The 23,096-nt window shown below is 46.8% G+C and overlaps 1 protein-coding gene and 1 pseudogene across 1 annotated transcript; both read left to right on the top strand.

The window, feature by feature from the left end:
- Positions 1-12,115: 12,115 nt before the first annotated feature.
- IL4 (interleukin 4) lies at positions 12,116-19,922 on the top strand. Its single transcript, XM_046000735.1, has 4 exons — positions 12,116-12,250; positions 12,523-12,570; positions 17,446-17,568; positions 19,788-19,922. The coding sequence occupies exons 1-4, from the start codon at positions 12,116-12,118 to the stop codon at positions 19,878-19,880; spliced, it is 399 nt and encodes a 132-aa protein (XP_045856691.1). The 3' UTR covers positions 19,881-19,922.
- Positions 19,923-20,116: 194 nt separating this feature from the next.
- On the top strand, positions 20,117-20,868 carry LOC123939264 (annotated as a pseudogene).
- Positions 20,869-23,096: the final 2,228 nt, after the last annotated feature.

Here is a 23,096-nt window from a genome sequence, read left to right as displayed (position 1 = left end):
GGGAAGCAGGGGAGGTGGAGGAGGGGGCCTAAGAAGGAGTGTGGGAGGATTAAGGGAGAGGACCTGGGCTGAATGGAAGTAAGCAAGCCCAGCAGGAGGCTGGCTGGCCTGAAGGACATCCCCTCACATGCTACTGGCACGGAGAAGCAGCTGGGGCCAGGACTTCTGGGTTCAAGGAGGACACGTGGAACAGGTAGTGACTTCAGAAGTCATGATCAGAGCTTTTGATGAGTGGCCCGCCTATGTCTGGTACCACCCACGCACCCTCTGGTGTCTCCCTCACGACCTCTCTGATGCTCGGGGAAGAGGTGGCAGCATGCCCAAAGTTCAACATCTGGTAAGGAGCAAAGCCAGGATTAGAACCCAGAATTCACTTCAATTCCAAAGCCCATACACTTAACCACTCCGCCTTCCTCTGTCCAAATGCCATCTAGCCTAAAGGCATGACTTTTTTTAAAGTAGGCTCCATGTCCAGACAGCGGGGCTTGAATTCACCACCTTGAGATCAAGATCTGATATCAAGAGGTGGACATTCCACCAACTGAGACACCCAGGAGCCCCACAACTTTTATAACATTGGCATCAACCTGTTGGACACCTCCCATGATAGGAAGCTCACGAATTCCTTTCTAGGGACAGCTTAGTCAGTCCCTGGACACATCCCATCATGAGTATAGTGCACACCCATCACCTCTGTGAACGAAGAGGCACCAACTGACTTATGGTCCCTGTACTATGGAATGACGAGTGGAGACCGAAGGTCATAGGGCCGTGGTCAGACTGCCACCCCAACCAGATCTTTTTGCTTCTCCCCTGGCCCAGGCCAGCACCACGAGTGCCAGAAGCAGCAGCCCTCAGCAAGTCACAGCTAATAATGCTCTTGCCCATCAGGAAGGTTTTCAGAGAATCCCTGAGAGGCGCCAAGAAGGATGCGATGCCTCTGCAGCAGGTTGTGGGTCATCAGAGACGAGTGTCAAACACAGAGTGGCAGGCAGTTACCTTCCCTGGGATGCCCCAAGCCCTGTGGGAACATCCACAGTAATCCTCAGAAGCCAGTGGAGGCAGCCACCCTGGGACCCGTGAGAGGAGAGATGCCATGGCAGGGGACCATGGTGGGCAGCTCCGGGAGTCACTCAGAGACAGCCACTCAGAGACTTCTTGCACCCAGGCAGAAGCAAGGGGAGACCTCGAGAGTGGGCATGCGAACTGAGTGTCCCACGGGCTGTCAAGGGCAGGCACTGGACCGTCTCTGTGATCCCGGGAGGTCTCAGGCCTATTCAGTCCCACTACTTTTGTGGCGGCCTGCCTATGGCCCACAGTCCTCCAGCCCTCAGGGCTAACAATGACCAAGACACCATGCACACTCAAGGGTTAGCACCAAAAAGAAGTCTCTGAACAATGGCGGGTTCTGAAAGGGATGCTTTACTAGGTAGGCAGGAAAGTCAGGTAGTAGGCAAGCCTACGCAGTAGGCAAGGTTTCTGCAACCACTCTCCATCCAGAGTTTCAAGACTTTTAAGGCGAGAGGATAGTTAGGGAAGATTAATGTTATTTTTTTAAAGATTTTATTTATTTGACAGACAGAGATCACAAGTAGACAGAGCAGCAGGCAGAGAGAGAGTAAGTAGCAGGCTCCCTGCTGAGCAGAGAGCCCAATGTGGGACTCGATCCTGGGACCCTGGGATCATGACCTGAGCTGAAGGCAGAGGCTTTAACCCACTAAGCCACCCAGGCACCAAAGATTAATGTTATTTTTATACAAAACTTAGCCATCCACTCTCTGGTAACATCAACTTTCACATCCTCTGCCCAACCAGAGCACTGGCATGTCTGTCCGAAGGAAGATGAACGTCTCTGGGTGAAATTCCATGTGAATCTCTCAAGAATAAAGACTGGAACTGAGATTGGTGTGGGCAGGGTCTCTTAGGATTTCCTAAGAATGTATCCCAATGGTAGGCAGGAGGGTGTACGGCACTAACTGGGCCGCCGAGGCCACACCACTAGGGGTCCACAGCGCACCACATCCCCAGCTACCCATAGGTCCCCGCCTGCAGCTCTGAGACTGTCCCCAAGACAAGGAACCTGTGTTCACCGAGGTGTGCAGTCAGCTAGCGGGGGCTCGGGCCCTTCCAGGAACAGTGGACCTCACAGAGCCACAGAACCATGCCAGCGTGGGTGGCTGAGAGGAGGGCCTGGCCAGGAATGAGAGAAAGAGACAGATGAAACAGGATAAAGAGTACGTGTCAGCTACTGTGACTGGGAGCTCACTTTCTGGGGACTGAGACCTGGGGTATTTGCTGGGAGTTTCTCTAACCATGTGGTCTCACTTCTTCCATGCGGAAAGGCAAACCCTGAGCAGGGCCCAGACAGAAGGGCGGTTGGGAAGAGACCGGTGCTTGCTGAGTGGGAGGGAGATGCTGGTCATGAGGCCCAGGGTGGGGAGCCCCTCTGCACCCCAGGAACCCCAGGCCCCAGAGGTTTCACTGGAAGAGGAGCCAGGGCTAGAGTGAGAAGTGAGACACACGAGTTTCCGGTGAACTCGGCACTAAACAGCTCTGCTTGCTGCTCAGATGAGGTGTCACAAAACACTGCAAGTCACTGCTGGGGTTTATCTGAGGCTGGCCCTCGGAAGTGCTCAGGACTCAGGAGGACAAGGACTTGCCTCTTGTTTCCTTGTGACCCAGCAGCTTGAAGGCTGGGGTTTATCAAATTCATCGGCTCATGGCTTTTTCATTATCATCAACAGGAAAGAGCCTTCTGCTTAGTATCTTAATTTAGCTGGTCAGTTTGAGCAAACCCAAAAACCGTTCCTCCCTTTAGCCAACTCCCTTCCAAGCAGGCCCTGCTGAGTCCAGGCTGACTATGTTCCAGGCTGACTGCCTGGTCTCAGACCCACTGGCCAGTCATCTGGGCCTCTCCAGGCCCAAGATGGGGTCAGAGCTGGTGGCCATACCCATGGTCACCAGCCCCCACTCTGCTGCCCAACTCCTACACTGCCAAATAAAAGTCATAAAGTCTCATTATCTTCCTTCGTTTCTCAGCTCCACCCAACAGCAGCAGAGTAAAGGGTTTGCAACGAACTTTCCCAGATCAGCTGATTTCTCGGCAGCTAGGGAGGGCCCCATGACGAAGCCATTTGAAATCCCAGAAGCAATTTTCTACCTACGATCTCACTTTCTGTTGCGCTCTCTCCCTGCCCCTGCACAATGCCTTCTCTTGTGGAAAGTGATCGTCTCAGAGCGTCCCTCAGAAACGCCCCCAGCTGGTGCACCACCTGGGCGGACGCTGCTGTGTGGTCACCGGTGACGCAGACACCAACATTAAATATAGCGACTCGCGTCAGTTCCGCTCGTGGCATCACTCGGACAAGCTAGGGAGCCAGTGGCGAGGGCAATTCCTGAAAGCCAGCTTGCTCTGGAGGCCCCTGCAGGCCAGAGGGTCCATGCCCCCTGCTGAGCCTGGGGTCCTGAGCCAGAGGAGCCTCAGGGACACCACATTAGAAAGGCAATTTCTCATTTAGTGTCTCCTCTTTCTACTCATCTCTGTTTTCCCACATTTTCTATAATGAGCATATATTCATTTCCCACTGGGGGATGCAGACAAATGTAGTTAAAAATAAACTAAAATGAAACAACACGAAATTGGGGACTGGTCCATGAACGTCAGGAAGGCGCCCACAGCACTTGCAGGACAGGTTTAGCCAGGACACTGAGCTCAGTTCTAAGCGCCCCCTGGGAGCAGAACTGGGCATTGGGAGGAGTCTGGGAGGCAGGAGGTCCAGTACTACTCCTCCCAAGGGCCAAGCAGATCCTATGTTGCCAATGAGAGAGGAAGACACACCATTCTTGGGGGTCCTTACCCAGCCCTGGTCTACCAAAGTGGATGAAAGAGATGAGATGGGAAAGGGTGGGCCGCCAGTCCAGCTCTGAGGCTGAGGTGATGCTGATGCCCCAGGGCAGACTCCTCAGCTGGCTTCTCTCTCTCAGAAGGACCTTCCATCTGCTGCTCCAAAAAAAGAGAAGCCAGCAGCCTATGGGGCTACTTTACCTCCACGCAGAGAAGCCAGAGTCTACAGCTAGGCCTGTCTTGGCTCCCTCCTCCCCGCCTTGTTCACTCCCTCCGAAGGGTACTCCTTGCATCTGTACTCAGAATCCCATTCTCCCTGTCCTCACCAGGGGCTGGGGCAAAGACTACAAGATCCAAACAAGTCCCGCCCACGCCCCTAACTTCCCTTGTGGTTACTCGGGCCAAGTCTCAGCTGCCCTCTCTGTGAAATGGAGCTTCATTCATTCATTCAATAAGTATCCATTGATGCCTTTACTAGGGGTTCTAAGTGCTGAGGCCCATGATGAACAAAAAAATAAGGTTACTGATGAGGGGACAGACTCCACAAACAAGAGAACACAGTACAGGTGGTGGTGAGGGCTATGGAGGGCACTGAGGCAGTGGTTTGGTTGCGGGGGCGGGGGGGGGGTACTGTGAGGGTAGGTCAGAGAAATCCTCCCTGATGAAGTCAGACAGAAAAGAGATCTGGATGGAGTGAGGGAGGGAGAAAGCCATTAATTGAGGAAAACATCCAGGGAGAGGGGACAGCTAGTGCTTAAGTCTTTAATGAGCATTAAGACGAGGAGAGCAGAGGCCAAGGGCAGGGCCAAGCGGGACAGACGGTCAGGGCTCTGACGGCAGGAAGGCTTTGGTCTGGTGGGATGGGGTGACACAATCTGGCTTCCATTCAATGGAAGCACTCGGGCTGCTGTGTGAACAACAGAATGTGGGGACAAGGATGGCAGCAGGACGACCAGTGAGGACACTCTTATGGGAACCCAGGTGGGATAGGACAGGTGAAGAGTGGATGTGATCAAGTTCTGGAGATTTGTGATCTATAAGACACATATTTGTACATCATTTACAGATGACATCATAAATGAGATCATGAATAGATGTATATTATATAATATACAAATGTTAAATATTTAACTTTTCTACCCATGTAAGTCTTAAAACTCCTTTATCATGGGAAATTTTAAATACATACATAGTAACTCCCTAATATCCATGGCACAAATTTAAGTTAGCAACTCATGGCCAATTCAGTTCTGTCTCTGGCCCACAACCCTCTGCCAATCCCTACTGTCCTGCCCCTATTCATCCATCCAAGCCAGCACACCCTTCAGTGTAGACACAGTTCCAAGGAAGAGGTTTTGGTGCTGGACTGGATGTGGGCATGGGAAGCATGTACCATGGTGTGAGCACTCTGAAGGATGGAGCTGCCACTTACTGAGCCAGGGAGGACTGGGTTCAAGTTTGTCCCCGTTGAAAAACTACTGATCACACAGAAACCCCCACCCCCTCAAAGCACACCCCAGCAGAGCCTGCCCTCCCACCGGGCACCCACCCACACCGAACTCCAGAAGTGATCTCAGTGATGTCACTGATTGTCTCTTATCAGTAAATCCAGTGGAAACGCTTCTGCCTTATCTCACCCTCCCCTGAAGAACTTCAGACACCAATGACCACTTGCTTCTCCTCCAAGACTCTCTTGTGCCTTGGTTCCCTCTTAGACCCTCTGGCTGCCTGCCTCCTCTCCCTCCTTCCCCTCTCCCAGCAGCACTGGAATGCCACAGTTATTTCCTACTCCCTCTCTTCCAGAGCACCTGGGCCGGTACCATCCTTCCCCTAGGCTTCCTCACCCTCTGTGTCTACAACCCTCAGCTCATTGTCCCTCTGCCTTCCCTCTGAAACTGCAGCTCCCAAGCCAGAAACCTTGGGCCCTCTGGGACTGCTCACTCTTCCTCACCCCCATATTCAACTTATCCCAAGTGCGACGATGATGATGATGGTGATGATGATAGTTGACATATGCAAGCTTCCTACATGCCAAGCAACACACCAGACACTGTACTTATTGCCTCATATAATCATCCCACACCCCTATTATTAGCCCAGTCTGCCAGAGAAGCCCGGGAAGGCACACTTCCCCAAGGTCACCCCAAGACCAAGTGGTAGAGCTGGGACTCATAGCAGGCCACACTGATTGCAGGATGTGTGTTATTCAGGGACAAGGCACTGCTGGGAGTCACTCTTGGACCTGCGGCTCCCAGTGCCCCATGCAATCCAAGATCCATGATCGTCGCCCTGCGATCCCTGCCAGCCGCCGGCTCTGAGCTCATACTGAGTGGTGAGTGCAGTCCTCCAGAAGGTTCCCCTCCCAGGCCTGCTAGCTTGCTCAGTTTCTCCAGGCCCCTGAGAAGCCCTTCTGGTCTTCCATGAACTATCCCCCTGCCCCCCCCGCCGGCCCTCTGCTAAGCTCTACTTAGTCAATCTCCACGAAATACCCCTCCTTTGGAGGAGCCTTACTTTCTGTCATGAAGAAGTGTGGGAGGACCTGGAAAGGGCTCTTTTGCATGTTGTCCCACTCAGCTGATGGAAGAGGACAAGTGCAGAGCTTAGGGCTGGATGGGGCCATGGGGATGGCTGGTATGGCAAGACTCTGCAGCCAGGGCTAGGAAACCCAGCTGCTCTGCTCAACCCCCACTGGTCCCTATTCTCTAGGTAGCTGTGGAAGGCGGGAGGCAGCGGATGCCCCCTTCTTGTGTCCTTGGGCTGGGAGTGGGAGCTGAGGTTTCCTCCTGGAGCAGTGCTGGGGGTGTCTGGACATGGCTGAAGCAGGAGCTCTGAGACCCCTGGACTGCAGCCTCAGCAGTATGCTCTTGAACTCCACATGAGCAGTGGCAGCCCCAGGGACAGCAGCCCTTCCTGTGGGTTATTTCTTTAGGGTCCTGGGCCCAGCCTGCTCCTCCATCCTCCCAACATTTTCATAAACACCTACTGTTCTGCACTGAGTACTCTCTGCATAAGATACCCAGGGCTACCTATCTCCTGCGATGACTCCAGAGACCTAAGTCTGAGGGCCACCATGCAGCACTCATGGTGACTCTTCCAAACAAGAAGACCTCAACGACTAAGAAAGAGACACACCCAGGGCACCTGGGTGGCTCAGTAGGTTAAGCCTCTGCCTTCCGCTCAGGTCATGATCTCAGGATCTTGGGATCGAGTCCCGCATCGGGCTCTCTGGTCAGTAGGGAGCCTGCTTTCTCCTCTCTTCTCTGTCTGCCTCTCTGCCTACTTGTGATCTCTGTCAAATAAATAAATAAATAAATCTTTAAAAAAAAAAAAAAGAAAGAAAGAGACACATCCAGGAGGGACATGTGTGGGGTAGTGTCCAGTGGCAAAACCTCCACTGGCCCTGTCCAGATCAGCTTTGCTGAGATTAAGTACCACAGTCACGTGACCAACCAAAAATATGACTAATAATAGCAATAATAATAATAGCAATGCTGTCACTGACAGAGCACTCACTATAGTGCCAGGCACTATTCTGACAACTTAAAAACCTTAACTTATTTGTTCCTCACAACAAACACATGAAGCAGGTACCGCTATGACCCCCACTTTATGGAGAAGGTTGGGAAAGGTGAGGAGCCGCCCTGGCGGGAGGCCTGGCCCACCACGTGCTGAGGTAGCCTCCAGCAGCAGCCACACCTTGGGGAGTGATGAGAGCCAAGCGCTTTGCAAGAAACCCCTCACGCACTCCTCACAGGAATCTAGGAGGAGCCACATTGTTCCCATGGCACAGTCGAGGAAACTGAGACCCAGAGAGAATTAGTGATCTGCTCATGATCAGAGAGTTGACAAGAGTTTTATTTGCTGGACTCCAAAACCCAGTGTTGAAAACTTATGTTCTATGGTCTGAAGGGAAAGCGTCCACCCAGGAGCCAGGGCTGGTTCTCAGCGCTCACACAGGCTGAAGGGAAGGGCGTCTATGACGGACACAGTCAGAACCCAGCAGAGCTGTCAGCTTCTCCCTGAGATTTGGTGCGGGACCGCCTGCCTTGTATAGTCTCCACCCATAACCCCTGAAGGCTGGGAGGCGTGGGGGTTGGCTATCCTCGTCCCTGATAAACAGGCCCCATCTCCCAGGCCTCTGTCCAGCCAGCCACAGGCCGAGCTTCCAGGGGGCCACATTGCAGGGATGACAGGTCCTTTTCTCCTATCCTTTAAGGAGACCTTCTGGTCACTCTTTGATGTTCTGGAAAGTTTACCATTCTTTCCCTGCCCTTATCCAACCACTGAAACAAAACAAAACAAAGAAGCTTTATTCTGCTTTTGAGCTACTTCCTCTTGTATTACACACTCTTCTGATTTACATCTCTGCCTCCACAACATTAAACCTGGGGTGTAGCCCTCAGCGAAGACATGCACTCAGAAAAACAACTACTGAATACATGGACAGCTTTGAATCCTGCTGACCTCCCATCGTCTCCAGCTCTCCCTCAGCCCCAAAGCTCTGACACACGTGCTCTGCACCCTGGACTTCCCTCTGGGATGTGTGCACTTCAAGGTTTTCTCTTTAAATATTTATTTATTTATTTATTTATTTATTTGACAGGCAGAGATCAAAAGTAGGCAGAGAGACAGGCAGAGAGAGAGGAGGAAGCAGGCTCCCTGCTAGGCAGAGAGCCCGATGCGGGACTCGATCCCAGGACCCTGAGAACATGACCTGAGCCAAAGGAAGAGGCTTAACCCACTGAGCCACCCAGGCGCCCCTACACTTCAAGGTTTTCAATTCCTCAAGAACTTGGACCTTCCCTCAAAAACAGAGTATGCACTATTTACTCCAAATAATAGTTAATGTGGATTTGCAGTCTCCACCTATCCTGGAAGGAACTCTGTCTCCCCTCTCTGTAGTGAAGACCTCACTTACCCTAGCAAAGAAAAAAATAACCCAAGTAAAAAATGAGCAAGGGAGCCAAATGGCTATTTTTCCAAAGAAGATATGTGAATGGCCAACAGACACATGAAAAGATGCTCGTCATCACTAATCATCAGGGAAATGCAAATCAAAACCACAGTGAGGTGTCACTTCACCCCTCTTAGATGATTATTATCAAAAATGCAAGAAACAACAAGTGTTGATGAAGACCTGGAGAAAAAGGAAACCTCGTGCACTGTTGGTGGGGATGCAAACTGGTGCAGCCACTGTGGAAGACAATATGAAAAATCCTCAAGAAATTAAAAATACAAATACAAATGCCACATGATACAATAATTCTATTTCTGGAAATACATCCAAAGGAAATGAAAACACTCCATCGAAAATAGGTATGAACTCCTATGTTCATAGCAAGCTTATTTATAATACATCAAGACATGGAAACATCCTAAGTGCCCACTGATGGATAAATGGATAGACAATTTGTGACTTGTATATCTCATATATATACGTGTGTGTGTATATATACAAACACACAGACACACATGCACACACCCAGAGAAATATTATTTGGCCATAAAAAGGAGGAAATCCTGCCATGTGTGACAAGAGGAATAAATCCTGAAGGCATTATGCTAAGTAAAATGTTAGAGAAAGACCATACTGTCTGATCTTATTTGTATGTAGAACCTAAAACACACACACAAAACCAAATTCATAGAAAAAGATATGAGATTTGTGGTCACCATGGGAATAGAGGAAGGAGGAATGGGATGACAGTGGTCGAGAGGTACCAACTTCCATTTATAAGATGAGTAAGTACAGGGGATGTAATGTACAACATCTGTAATTAACACTGCTGTATGGCATATTTGAAAATTGTTAGAGTAAATCCTAAGACTTCTCATCACAAGAAAAAACATTTTCCTTTTTTTGGTTGCATATAAATGAGATGATGGATGTTAACTAAACTTACTATATGGTAAACATTTCACGATATATGTAAGTTAAATCGTTACGCTGTACACCTTAGACCCATAAGTGCTATATGTCAATAATATCTCAATAAAACTGAGAAAAAAAGAAATATCTATTCACAAAAACAAAACAAAACAAAACAAAACACTGGGGTGCCTGGGTGGCTCAGTTGGTAAAACATCTGCCTTCGGCTCAGGTTGGGCTCCCGGCTTGGTGAGTCTGCTTCTCCCTCTCCCTCTGCATCTCTCCTCAGCTCATGATCTCTCTCGTTCTCCCTATCTTAAATGAGTAAATTAAAAATCTAAAAAAAAAGAGAGAGAGAGAGAGAGAGAGAACTTAGGGGCACCTGGGTGGCTCTGTTGATTAAGTGTCCAACTCTTGATTCCAGGGTCATGAGATTGAGCCCCACATTGGGCTCTGCACTGAGTAAGGAGTGCACTTAAGATTCTCTCTCTCCCTGTCTCTGTACCCCTCCCTCCACCACATGCTCTCTCAAAACAAAACAAAACAAAACAAAACAAAACACTTACCCAGAGAGCTCTGGCCTTCATCCCAGCTCTTCTAAACCCCTAGAATAAAGAATTTGGTTGGCCTTTGTTACCAGTTCCTGGGAAGGAGCCCAAAATCCTTGGGACTTCCCAAGTCATAAGAGTGTCCAGCCCTGAGAGTTTATGTTAATTAGGCAACTCAGGGTGGGGACCAGCATCACCAGTAGTCCACAGTGTTATCAACTGCAGGGCCAGTGACCCAGTCAATCACACCTACAGGACAACAGACGGGTGAAACTCTGGACATCCAAGTTCAGGTGAGCTGCCCTGCTTGGGAGTCCTCTGAGGGTCGTCACACGTCAGGTGCTGGGGAGGTGGCACATTCTGACTCGATGGGGAGAAAACAGAGGAAGCTTCATGTTTGGGACCCTCCTAGCCCTCACCCTCTGTCTGTTCTGTTGGTTTGGTGGTACTGGTATCTTTTTGCTGTAACACAGCTTTAACCCGTGCTTTCCTGAGTTCTGTGGGTCACTCCAGTGAATTATGGAACCTGAAAAAGTAGGATAAACTTTAGAATTTGTAGCCAGTAGGCCAAAAGTGAGGTCAGACTGGGAACCCTTGAAATTTGCAGCTCATGTTCTAAGTGAGGGCTGTCTCGTGGAGGCCATGCACTTAACCTTAAGTATATATAACCCAATTCCGAATAGTCAGCGTTAGAAGTCATTGCACTGAGTTTGGCAAACTGGAGCCACAGTCCAGCAGAAGGATCCAAAATACAGTCACAGGGCCTTCCTCATATCCTTACCTGAATCCTGTCCTTCACAGAGCACAAGGCACTGTAAAAGATCCAAAGTTCAGGAACCACTTAGCAGTAATCTTTTCTATGTGACCTGAGGAAATCAGTAGGGAGAAGAAGGTCAGAAAGCAGGGGAAGGGAGTGGATGGGATAGAGAAAAGCTGAGTGATGCTGGGCCACAGGAATCCTGCTCCACCTGAGAGAGCAGCGGGGGCCACAGGAATTAGACTAAGGGAGCAGGGCTGGTTGTGGGTCATTGACAAAGACAACCAACTTGTAAACCAGGAAGATTATGGTTCTTTTTCCAATTTGCTGAGGACGGATTTAAATTCCATTTACAAAGTGGTCATTCCTGACACGTTGAGATAGATAGGCTTTGCCGAGGGCCCCTGCATTGCAAAGACCTGTGGGTCCGATGTGACCCAGACTAAGTCCCACGTGATGGCACCAGTCTTTTGCCAAAGTCCTAGACCTGGAGGAATGGTATGCCTGAGTGCTGGGATAGGAGAGAGTCTGTGCCCATTACTCTCCTTCTACCTAGAGAAAGAACCCCAGGTCAGCTTTTCCACAAGAGGAGAGTTTCCAAGATGCCACCCATACTTGGAAGAAGCCAAGCTGAAACACTATTCAAGTCAAACTTTCTTGTTATTACTCTATCTTTCCCCAGGAGGACTGCACTAAAACAAATTCGGACACCTGTGGCCTCTTCCTTCTATGCAAACAAAAAGCCAGCAGCAACCCCAAGCTGATAAGATTAATCTAAAGAACAAATTATGGTGTAATTTCCTATGCTGATACTTTGTAGTTAATTTAAAAAAAAAGGTTTCATTTTCCTATTGGTATGATTTCACAGGAACATTTTACCTGTTTCTGTGAGGTATTTTTTCTCCTGGAAGAGAGGTGCTGATTGGCCCCAAATGACTGACAACCTGGTGTAACGAAAATTTCCAATTTCCCTCATTTTCCCTCAGTTTCAGCAATTTTAAATCTATATATAGAGATATCTTTGTCAGAATTGCATTGTGAGCCTCTCCTAGTAAACTGATTTGTCTCATATTGTCATTGCAAACAGAGATCTATTAATGGGTCTCACCTCCCAACTGATTCCAACTCTGGTCTGCTTACTAGCACTCACCGGCGCTTTCGTCCACGGACATAACTTCAGTATTGCCATTAAGGAGATCATCAAAACGTTGAACATCCTCACAGCGAGAAACGTGAGTAAGCTATCAGGCACCATCTCTCCAGATGTTCTGGAGATGCCGTGGGTACTTCTTAGACTATGAGAAGAACACCACAGCATCCAGAGAAGCTGGTGGTTGGTGGTTGGTGACAGCCAGGGAGCAGAGCGGAGATTTCTCTGCAGGAGCTTTTTTGTCCTGAGGGATGGTAGGAAGTTGGCTTGGTTCGAGGAAGGAGGGCCGCCCGGCCAGGATGTCCCTGCACAGTTGGAAGTGACTCTGTCTCTTGCCCTCTCGTTCTGGGCCAGGACTCGTGCATGGAGCTGACCGTCACCGAAGTCTTCACTGCCCCAAAGGTAAGAGCTGTTCTGGGGTCTGCTTTGGCATGTGAGTGGCTTGGGAGAGGAAAGCCATCCACAGGTGTTCAAACAAGAAACTTTTTTTCAACAGAAAGTGAACAGATCCAGACTAACTACAGGGTGTTAGATGTTTTTAAGAATGAGAATTCTATCTTTACTCCCAAGCATGTTTTAGTGTTTCTGGTTTCACTTGATTTAGAAGATACGCAATGGAAAGCTTGGATTTTTGTGATCCTAATTCAAATCCTAGTCAAGGAACAGGTCCTCTTTTCCTCCTATATCCCAGCCTAGTACCTGGAATACAGGAGGTGCTCAATAAATGCTTGTTGAAGGGAAGTTTTTCTGGCCTGCACATTTCTGAAAAACCAAATGGTGTCACAAAAAGAGATATGGAGATTACAGGTCGAGGGAGCTTTCATTTTGTCTAAGAGACTTCCTATGGCAACAGAGAAGGTATCGCCAGAGCCCCTCCTTTTCCGCCGCCTGGTCACCTAAAAACCCACTAGCTCCAGGGGTGGTTCTCCAGAGACCCTTGGCTGCAATGTCCTGCCAAGCCCTTTCCAGCTTGGTCCGGAACTGCCCTACCATGTGGGGTCCCACACATCCCTGGCCCTGGCTGCTTGGGCATCTCGCCTTTCCGCCTCTTGCACCGTCTCACCCCCGCCCCTCTATCTTTAGTGGGAGGAGACAGATTTGACAGCTGATAGTGCATTTTCTCTGACAAACATATGAGTACAGCCATGTCAATAGGTTTGTGCACATCAGTTCCTGTTTTCATGGAAACACAAGACTGAGAATGAAAAACCCAAAGCTTCAATTTGCCAGTGGTCTTCTAACCGCCTGCTTTCCACACGGACAGCGGGGAAGAGGTGGTCGGGAGGGCAGCTGCGCAGGTTAGCACAGCCACACCCCAGCACCCGGGCCACAGAACACATCCGGCCTACTTTGTGAGGAAAACTGTTCCTTGGGCTTTGTCTGGACCATCTCATTAAAGACGAGTCCAGGAATCCAATAGACAATACTATGTAATATCATAATACAATCATATATATTATGTAATATTAATACGTAATGTACCATATTCTTTAATAATAAATATTATATAATTTTGTCCTTTAGAATCTCATCCTGTTTCAGACTCTGTCCATCAGGAGGCTGGAAGGATTTGGAGATTATATATATGCATAGAATTATATAATATATAAATATCATCTATTAACATTTTATATACATAGCAAACAGCCAGGAGTCCACTGGGCTGTGCCAGATGGCACCATGCTGCTGAGAGGGCTCTATCAAAGCCCGGGGCTGGGCCCCAAGGTGCCAAGTGTCTGGAAGTGACACAGTCCGTGGCTTTAGCCACAGTTATGCCATTACCTAGCTATGTGGCCTTTGGCCAGTCTCCATATCTCCTTGTGCCTCAGTTTCCAAATATGAAGATATGAAAGTAATTTTGAAAGTTGTTGGAATCCAGTTCTTGAGTAAGTGGAAAGTGTTACTGTAAAATGATACAACTCTTGGTTAAAGGCAAAAACTGGTTATAGAGGAGCAGTAATTCTAAGAAGGGACCGGTGGCTGGAAAGGACGCAACTCTCTGTGACTCCAGTCTGGGTCAGTTCTAGAAGACCAGGCCCATCTCATCCTCACCAAGGCGCAGGCGGCGGCACCCCCTTTCTGCTGTTCATGGCCTTCCTCTTCATCAGTTATCACAGGCTCCCACTGCCTGGGGAGGGATCTGCTGAAGCGAGTCCTCAGAGTCCTTCTTTCCTCCTGTCTTCCTCAAACTGCTTCTATTCCTCCTGAATTACCAATCTCCTTCCATTCTTTCTTTCCCTCCAAGATATTACAGAATAAAGAAAGATATTACAGTATAAGGAATATTATAGATGTTACAGAATAAGGAAAGGCTGTTATTTTCAAAACCCACCAAGGAGGTTATGTGGCAGGAAAAGTTACTTCCTTGTGTTTTCAAAGAAGGACACCTTTCCAAAAGCCAATGTATCAATTTTCTTTCTTTGGGGGGATCAAGAATTCTATTACCTCCAAGTCAGGTGGGATCCTGTTCTTGGCAGTTGCTGGAGACAGTGAGGATCTGAGTCCTGGACTTCACAGGCAATGCCTGCCCAGGATCTCTGAAACTAAGGTGGTCGGAGAAAGAGCAAAGTGGAAAACAAGCAAGCTGGCTGGTCCATGACGGAATTCTTGGGTGGACCATTAGTGGGAGGTATTTCCACCTTTTGAAAGAGAGCTCGAATCATGATTCCTCAGAGTTCTTTGCGAACCCTCAAATTCTTTCTTTTTTTTTTTTCTAAGTAGAAGTAAAAGACTTTCTCATGTACAGCATTGGCTCACTAAATTTGGGCCGAGGTGGGGATAATGAGTACAACACGATGAGGACTAGATGTTTATGGCCCTAAGTGAAGCTAGTCAAGAACCATGTTAGAAATCTAACAGCATCTCCGCCACAGGAGAAGCCCTAGATGCTGTTCCCCCCTTTGCCGATGTTACTTTGAGAGATGGTCTTCTTCCTAGCATAAGCCTAAGTTCCCCCTTTTCAGTCTCTTTTCCCCAGCAACCCTTAACTGCAAGGTCCACTAGGCCATCAGAGTGTACCCCCGAGTGAGGACACCCTCACGCAGTGAAAGCTGGACGAGCAGACTGGCAGCCATTGGTACGGTGCAGGATCCAGTAGCGGCAATTCCAATGGAACTAAAACTTGAAGGTCTTCACAAAAACTGCCTTGAGAGTTGGTTCTTTTAAAGTTTTTTTTCCATTTGATTCAAACTCTTTCCAATTCCTATTTTCTCCTAATTGCCTTTAGAAACCCCTTAGAAGAATCTGTCTAGAGGGTGTTTTCCTGTATGATAAGGCCATATACTCAAAACTGAGGCGGTTTAATTTCTAGGCTCCAAGCCAAAGTTTCAGAAAAGTTGCATGAGATTTTGATGAAAAAATAAGTAAAGGGGCTCTTTCTTTCTGGTCTTCTTGAACCTCACTGTTCTTTCTCCAGCAGCACAGTTATCTGCCTACAAGTACACAGCCAGCTAGTGTCTGCCTCCCCCTGGCTTCACCGCCTCTGCTCACCCAGTAAGCCTCCAAAGAGATGGAGACCGATGGGGGTTTCTTGACTCTCACAGCCGGCACACTGGAGTTGCTCTTAAACTTCCAACTACAATCAGAGCCCAGGAGAGCTCTTAGCTGGTTCATTAAGTGCATGTCCTTCCAAAGACCTTGCCAATGGGCCATCAAGGCCCACAAGGGAACAGGGAAGTTTTTGTAGCCTAGGGTTCTAGTACCTCAGTCTAAGTCTAGATCTTCCTGGAAAAACCCCTAAACTATGAAATGCACTTCTAGGACTTAGCCTAAATAAATTAGAGATGAACACAAAGATTTACACAAATGACTCACTGCCACTTTACTTTATTACCCAATTGTGGTACAAATATGCCGTGTGGGCTCCCATGCAGCTCTCAATCCCATGTTCTTATATACTACTCAAAGACTTAACGCTTGTACTATGTATTGTGTTAAAAGGCTAAAAAACAGATCAACAGTTGGTCCTCATTTCTTAAAAAGTATTTTTAAAATGGGAAGATATTTATCAAGATATCAACATTTATCTCTGGCTGTTGGGATTGAGAGAATGCATTTTTGCTGAATACATATTCCTCTTTGCAGTAAACATATATTACTTTAATAATCAGAAAAAATATGCAAGAACTTTAAAAATTGCCCCAACAGTACTTCTCATCTAAATCCCCTGTTGGTTTATGTTAATGTACATTGTGACTCTGGGGGTCTAGGGGGCAGGCATGTGATTCTGCATTTCTAACAAGCTCCCAGGTGATGGCCGTGCTGCTGCTTCCTGGACCACACTTTGGGTGGTAAGGGACTAAAGCCTGTCCTTACAGCGGCTGGAGACAGCTTGATCTGAGCTGGATCAGGCTCAAGCTAAGACCACTCTCCACACTCCATGACTTTGTTCTTCCCTGCAAAGTGAGAGGACACACCAAGCCTGATTCAAACTGAGTCACAATACCTCTCCCAGGTTCCCAAAAGAGCTGTTTTCCCACCTGTACATTCCCTCTTCTAAGGTCCAAACATCTCCAGGAAGAGCCATGTGGCCAAACACACATCTGGGCTGCCACCATTCCATAGAGGTTCTGACATTGCACCTCCTGGGCCAAAGGCCTCTTCCAGAAGCTGTGTCCATAGTCCAGCTCAATCGCACCCTTTCCCAGAAGTTTCCTCTGCTCTCGCACCTAGCCCTAATCTTGGCACACCTCTCCAGCTCTATGGGCAGATGTCTCCTCTCCTTACATGGACTCTGAGCTTTGCACACGCTGCCATCTCCCATCATGGGGTAGGCTAAATGGAGAGCATGGCTCAAAGCACCAATATCTAGGCCGCAGGATGGGCACTTATTTATTCATTAAGCATGTAGGATTTCCATGGAAACCTGGACTTTAAAACCTTACAGCAATGAGACAGAGCACAATCTGATGGCAAGCTAATATAGGCTTGCCTGGTAGAGAGAAACAGACCTAGATCACGGGCAGAGACCGATGGTTCTAGACTTAAACCCCCACTCTGTCATTTCCTAAGCTGAGTGCCTTTACTCAGGTAGCCTTTCAGCATAACCATCCAAGGGAAAAGAGAAGTTTGCAGCATTTGTAGGTAATGGGAAGGGGTGGTTTACTGAGACCAGCAGCCTTCATTCACATGAAGGGAATATCTGAATACCTGATCCACAGTGAGCAAACTCACTTTCTCTACGTGCCCTCCTGAAAAGAAGCAATCACAGGGAAAACAGTCTCTCCCATGTTCCAGATAGAGCTGGCGTATAGCTAACTGTGGCATTCCTCTTTCTAGAACACAAGTGAGGAGGAAATCTTCTGCAGAGCTGCAACTGTGCTTCAGCAGCTCTCTACACACCATTGCTCCAACAGATTGCTCAGAGGACTTCACAGGAACCTCAGGAACATGGCAAACATGGTAAGCTCAATCCTGCCGACCACTTAGCTCCTGACAGCCTAACTTCTAACCAGTCCCCCTTAAGAGTCTTAATACCCTTGATTAATTAACCCATTCATTGCCTTGGCAACAAGTGCAAGGTGCTGTTCTAGACACTAGGGATACAGTGCCTGCTCTCACAGAATGTTCTAGTGGGGTAGTTAGAAAAGCAAACAAACATGTAATATTATGTCCAGTAGTGATAAGTGCTATGAAGAAGAATAAAGAATATAGGGGTCATGAGGGAGAGGGCTGACAGTTGGTGACATTATCTGAGCAAATATTTGAATTAAGTGAAGGAGCAGGCTACATGACTAACTGGGAAAAGAACATTCCAGGCAGAGGAAATAGCTGTGCGAAGGCCCTGAGGTAGAAATGAAGTTCATATGTTCAAAGATCTGTAGGAAAGCCAGGGTGACTGTATCAGATTGAACAAAGAGGATTTTAGAAGATCACACATGGTCTTTGGTTTCTACCCCAAGTATGGCAGGATTCACCCACAGGTTTTGAGCAGAACAGAGACTACAGTCTGATTTATGTAATTTTAGATGATCACTCTGGCTGCTGTGTGGTAAACAAATTGACTAGGGCTAAGCACAGAAGCAAGCTACCCTACTGGGAGGCCATCACAGTAATCCAGGTTGGAGGTAATAGTGATTTCAACAGACTGGTAGCAATAAACGTTAGATTTGGGATGTAACTATAAATAGAGCCAGAAGACCCACTATGAGGGGTGAGGGAATGAGTAAAAGGTGGCCTCTCGGTTCCTAGCCTGAGTCTTTTGGGAGATGGTTCGTGCCTAGAAAACTGGGTGCAAAGCAGAGCTGGAGATTGAGCACAAGATCAGGAGTTCAATTTATCAATGCTAAGTTTGAGGTACCTCTTGGATAGGCAAGGGGAGATGCTGAGATCGTAGGAAAACTCTGAGCCTTTGGGGAGAGGTCAGAACTTGTGATATAAAATGAAGAGTCCTCAGAAAGATGTTATTTAAAGCCCTAGATTTGAATGACATAGAGCAATTCAAGGACTGTGGACTGAGCCGAGAAGCACTCTCACAGAGGTCAGGAAGAAGAGGTCCAGTAAAAGAGACTGAGAAGTAGCCAGTGAGGTAGGAGGAAACTGAAGGGTGTGTAGTGCCCCAGATAGCAAGTGAAGAAGCTCTTAGTAAGGAGAGATCCAGTGTGTCACAGGTATCAGAAGGTCAGGTCAGATGAAGATGAGAATGGCCACAGGATCTGGAATGATAGACTGACTGGAACAGGTTCCACAGAAAATACCAGTGGGGAGTGAAAAGAAAGGGGCAGTGAGTACAGAAAACTCTTTTGAGGTGTTTTGCTATTAGACTGCAGAGAAACAGAGCAAGAGATGAAGAACAGCAGTGAGTAAGGAAGTTCTTTTGAGGTGGGGCATGTATCCAGCATGTTAATACATACACCAGGGAATGGTTCAGTAGGGAGGGGAGAATTGATAGTGTAGGAAAGAAGAAGAGCCCAGAATAGATGTTATCTAGTGCCAAGTGGAGGAACTGGGAAAATTCATCCCCTTGCTGAGCCTGTCACCTGTTTTTCTAAGGGAAGGTAAAGGAACAGGGAGCTGACACTGCACTTGTTCTGTTAATCCTTTTAATTATCCTATAAAGTAGGCACAATTGTCCCCATTTACCAAGAGAGGAAAGTGAAGCTTTTATAAATGAAGTAGTTCATCCTCAGCAATGTAATTAATAAACTGATAGAACTGAGGTCCAGACTGAAGCAGTAACCTGGGGTAGGTAGCTGGAATCCTTTTTACCCGAGGTGCTCTCAAGCTGGAGGATTGCTGTTTATGGGCAGGAGGGCTAATGGAATGAATCTCTCTCTCCGCAGTCCAGGTGGCCACACAGAAGGCCTAGTATGGCAGTAGGCAGATCTGAGCCTCCCCTTCATGTTAGGCCCCTAGGCAGAAGCTAGCTGAGGCACACCTCTCCAGTCGGCAGCACCCCCCAAAGGTACACAGTTAGTGACCATTTCTAGGAGTTTATTAGCATGCACACATTAGCATGCCTCATGGCAGAGACAGACTCCCAATCAGACTAGACCGGAGACCCTGCTTGGAAAGAACAGTCGAGGTGGCAAGTGCCAGAGAAGACCTGACTCAAGTGGAAAGGCATAAAAGACAGACTCAGTGACTTAGCAATGAAAGCTAATGAAATGTTTCCTTTGCAGACCTGTTCGGTGAATGAAGTCAAGAAGAGTACACTGAAAGACTTCTTGGAAAGGCTAAAAGAGATCATGCAACAGAAATACTACAGGCACTGAAGCTGACTATTTTAATTTATGAGTTTTTAATAGCTTTATTTTAAAAATATTTATATATTTATAAATTATAAAATAAAGTATATGCAGAATCTAACAGCGTGGATGTCACTTCAACGGCATTAGCTCTATTTATAGGACAATTTTTGGGGAAACCAATTTAATTTACTAGGAGACTAAAATTGGTATAGAGGTAAAAGAAGAAAGACTGTTCCCCTCTCAAGGAGTTCCCCTTCCAGATGGAGATGTAATGCACAAAGTGATTAGAGAATATGAGGTCACACAGGACACACATGATAGGAGAGCGTGCACTCTGGGTCCATGAGTACCACTAACTACCAACTAATGCTGAATCAAAAAAAGCTGTTAACTGGATGCCTAGAACAGTCCTCCCCCACTGGCCCATAGCTGTCACACTGAGTCTGTGCGGCGGGGAATGGAACTCCAAACACTACACGGCTCTGCACTGAACAAGATTTAAAGTCCTGATAATGTAAGTTCCCTTGATTTTCAAGTCTTAGAACCAACCAGGAGACAAAGCACAGACAACCTGCTGTAATTATAGAAGACTGTGAATGCTATCAACCTGATCCTCTAGAAGGTCCAGCTGCCTCTTCCGGGGACAGCATCTGTAGGCATTCAGAACAGTCCAGTATTGGACAGGCCATCGTAGGTTGTCCTACAATACAGTCTCTACCAAAACTGGTCTGTCCCAAACCTCTGGTAATAGAATTGTTTACCTTTAGACCAAGAAAGTTGGGAAAGCACCAAATCTGCACGTGGTGTGGGCCCAGACTGACTTCGAGGAGTTGGAGCAGAGAGACCTTAAAGTCCTCATGAGATTGTATAAAACGAAAAAATACTTCAGCAGGGCCTATGGTGGTTCTATGTGTGCTAAATGTGTTCGTGCTAAAATGTTTTAATTATCGAGGGACAAAAAATCGTTGTCAAAATGTTGAAAGCACAAGCACAGAGTCAGAAAGCTAAATAAAAAAGCTTTTTTGAGTAATAAAAAAATCAAAAGGCTTTATAAAAGAAAAGTACAGCTGAAAAAGGTTGACAGGTAAAAGCAGAAGGAAAGAAAAGTAGGGCACTAATACCCCCAGCTCACTTGGGGAAGGGATTAGTTGAACGACACTAAGGGTGATGGAGTAAGAACGAGGGATTTAAGTATTCAAAGCTCCACAATACAAGGTCTAAAAATAATTTAGTATAAAAAATTTGGAAAGGGTAGGATAAATGAGATAAACCCTCACTTTTCAATAGGGAAATTTAAATACATAATATCTAATGTTGGAAAATCAAAAACTAGTTGGAAAGAGTCGTCATTGGATGATGGCTGTGGTAGCTGGGGATGGGTACATGGGAGCTAATTGTACTACCCTGCTTTTATGCACGTTTTTAAGTTTTCATGATAAAAAGTGGGGGGAGAAACCCATAGTAACTGAATTGAGAAATCTTAGCTTTGGAATTAGGCTAGTAGCCGCCATAAAAACTACAAACAAAAAAGGGAAGGTGGTTTGTTGAGAATAAGACTTGGAATAAGGATTGGTGAAAGCAAGACAGAAGACTGTCAGCTTTCCATGTTAAGTCTGTGACCATGTCCATAAATGAGAAAATGTTTTTAAAAATTAAAGAACTAAACTTAAAAAGACAGATATTAACAAATATTGGCGAAGATGTGGAAAAGTTGGACCCCTCATATATTGCTGGTGTGATAGGGAAATGGTGCAGCCCCTTCAGAAAACAGTGTGACAGTTTCTCAAAAGGTTAAACAGAGTTACTATATGACCTAGCAAATTTAATCCTAGGTATCTACCCAGGAACACTGAGAACTTACATCCGCACAAAATACTCTACACCGATGTTCATCACAGTATTATCCATAATAGCAAAAGAGCAGAAACAACCCAAAAGACAACTGATCAAAGAATAAACAAAGTGTGGTATTCCTATGCAACAAAATACTACCTGGCAGTAAAAAGAAATGAAGTACCAATACACACTATAATACGGATCAGTCTTGCAAACACTAGGCTAAGTGAAAGATTTTATACACATACACATACACACATAAGTGATATACAATGGAATATTACTCAGCCATCAAAAAGAATGGAATCTTGCCATTTTCAACAAAACAGATGAACATGGGGAGGGGAAAAAAGAGAGAAGCAACCCATAAGAGATTCTTAACTACAGACAACAACTTGAGGGTTGATGGAAGGGCTGGGAGTGGGGAGTGGGCCAGATGGGTGTTGGGCATGAAGGAAGGCACTTGTTGTGATGAGAACTGCACGTTTTAAGTGCTGAATCACTAAACTGTATGCCTGGAACCAATATTACACTATATGCTAACTGAAATTTAAATAAAAATTTGGGGGGAAAACAATAGAGGTAAAAAGTAGAATACTGGTTGCCAGGGGCTGGGGTGGGTGGAGGAATAGGGAGCGACTCCTAATGGACACAGGGCTTCTTTTGGGAGAGAGGAAAATGTTCTCATTGTAGATAGTGGTGACAGCTGTGTAACTCTGGGGATATATGAAAATCCACTGAGTTGTATACTTGAGAAAGATGAATCTGATAGTGTATGAGTATACTTACAGTACATATCTTAATAAAGCTGTTATTTTATTTAATTAAGAGGGTAAACACAGACAGTGGCAAGTTGTTGAAACTTGCCTTTTGAAGCCATGCTCTCTGCAAGAATATGGATCTAGTAAAAGTGAATGAGCGCTCGCGTTTCATCCTCGCTTACACGTATGTGACAAAAATTAATAGTAGTACTAAAATTATACCAAAACATGTAACATCTTTTTAACCCTTTCAAAATAAGGGAACAAATCAAAAGCTTAAATTCTCACCCTGACCACAGCCAGTTTCACCCTGCCCACATAAAATACCAGCATGCCAAGGGCAGCAAGTAAGAGAGTCATGGAGCCTTCTAAGGCCAACCTGAGTACTTTAGTTTCCTTTCTTCTTTGATTGATACTCATTTGCATACAATGGCTAATGTGAGCTGTAGTCTGCCACAGGATATGAGTTGTGGGTTATATTTGTGTATGAGGCCAGGATGGTAAGAGGAAAGATTGTTGGGAAGGAAGATTTACAAAGGGCCATCGGAAGGACAGGCGGGCTCCAGGCAGGTCTGTCATAGCTTAGTTTCGATGGTTAAGATGCAACTAACAGTTCTATTTACTTCCGGATGGGTGGTTCTGG

The sequence above is a fragment of the Meles meles genome, chromosome 3, assembly GCF_922984935.1.
Source record: "Meles meles chromosome 3, mMelMel3.1 paternal haplotype, whole genome shotgun sequence".
Taxonomy (NCBI): domain Eukaryota; kingdom Metazoa; phylum Chordata; class Mammalia; order Carnivora; family Mustelidae; genus Meles; species Meles meles.
This window is presented reverse-complemented; position numbering and strand designations above follow the sequence as displayed.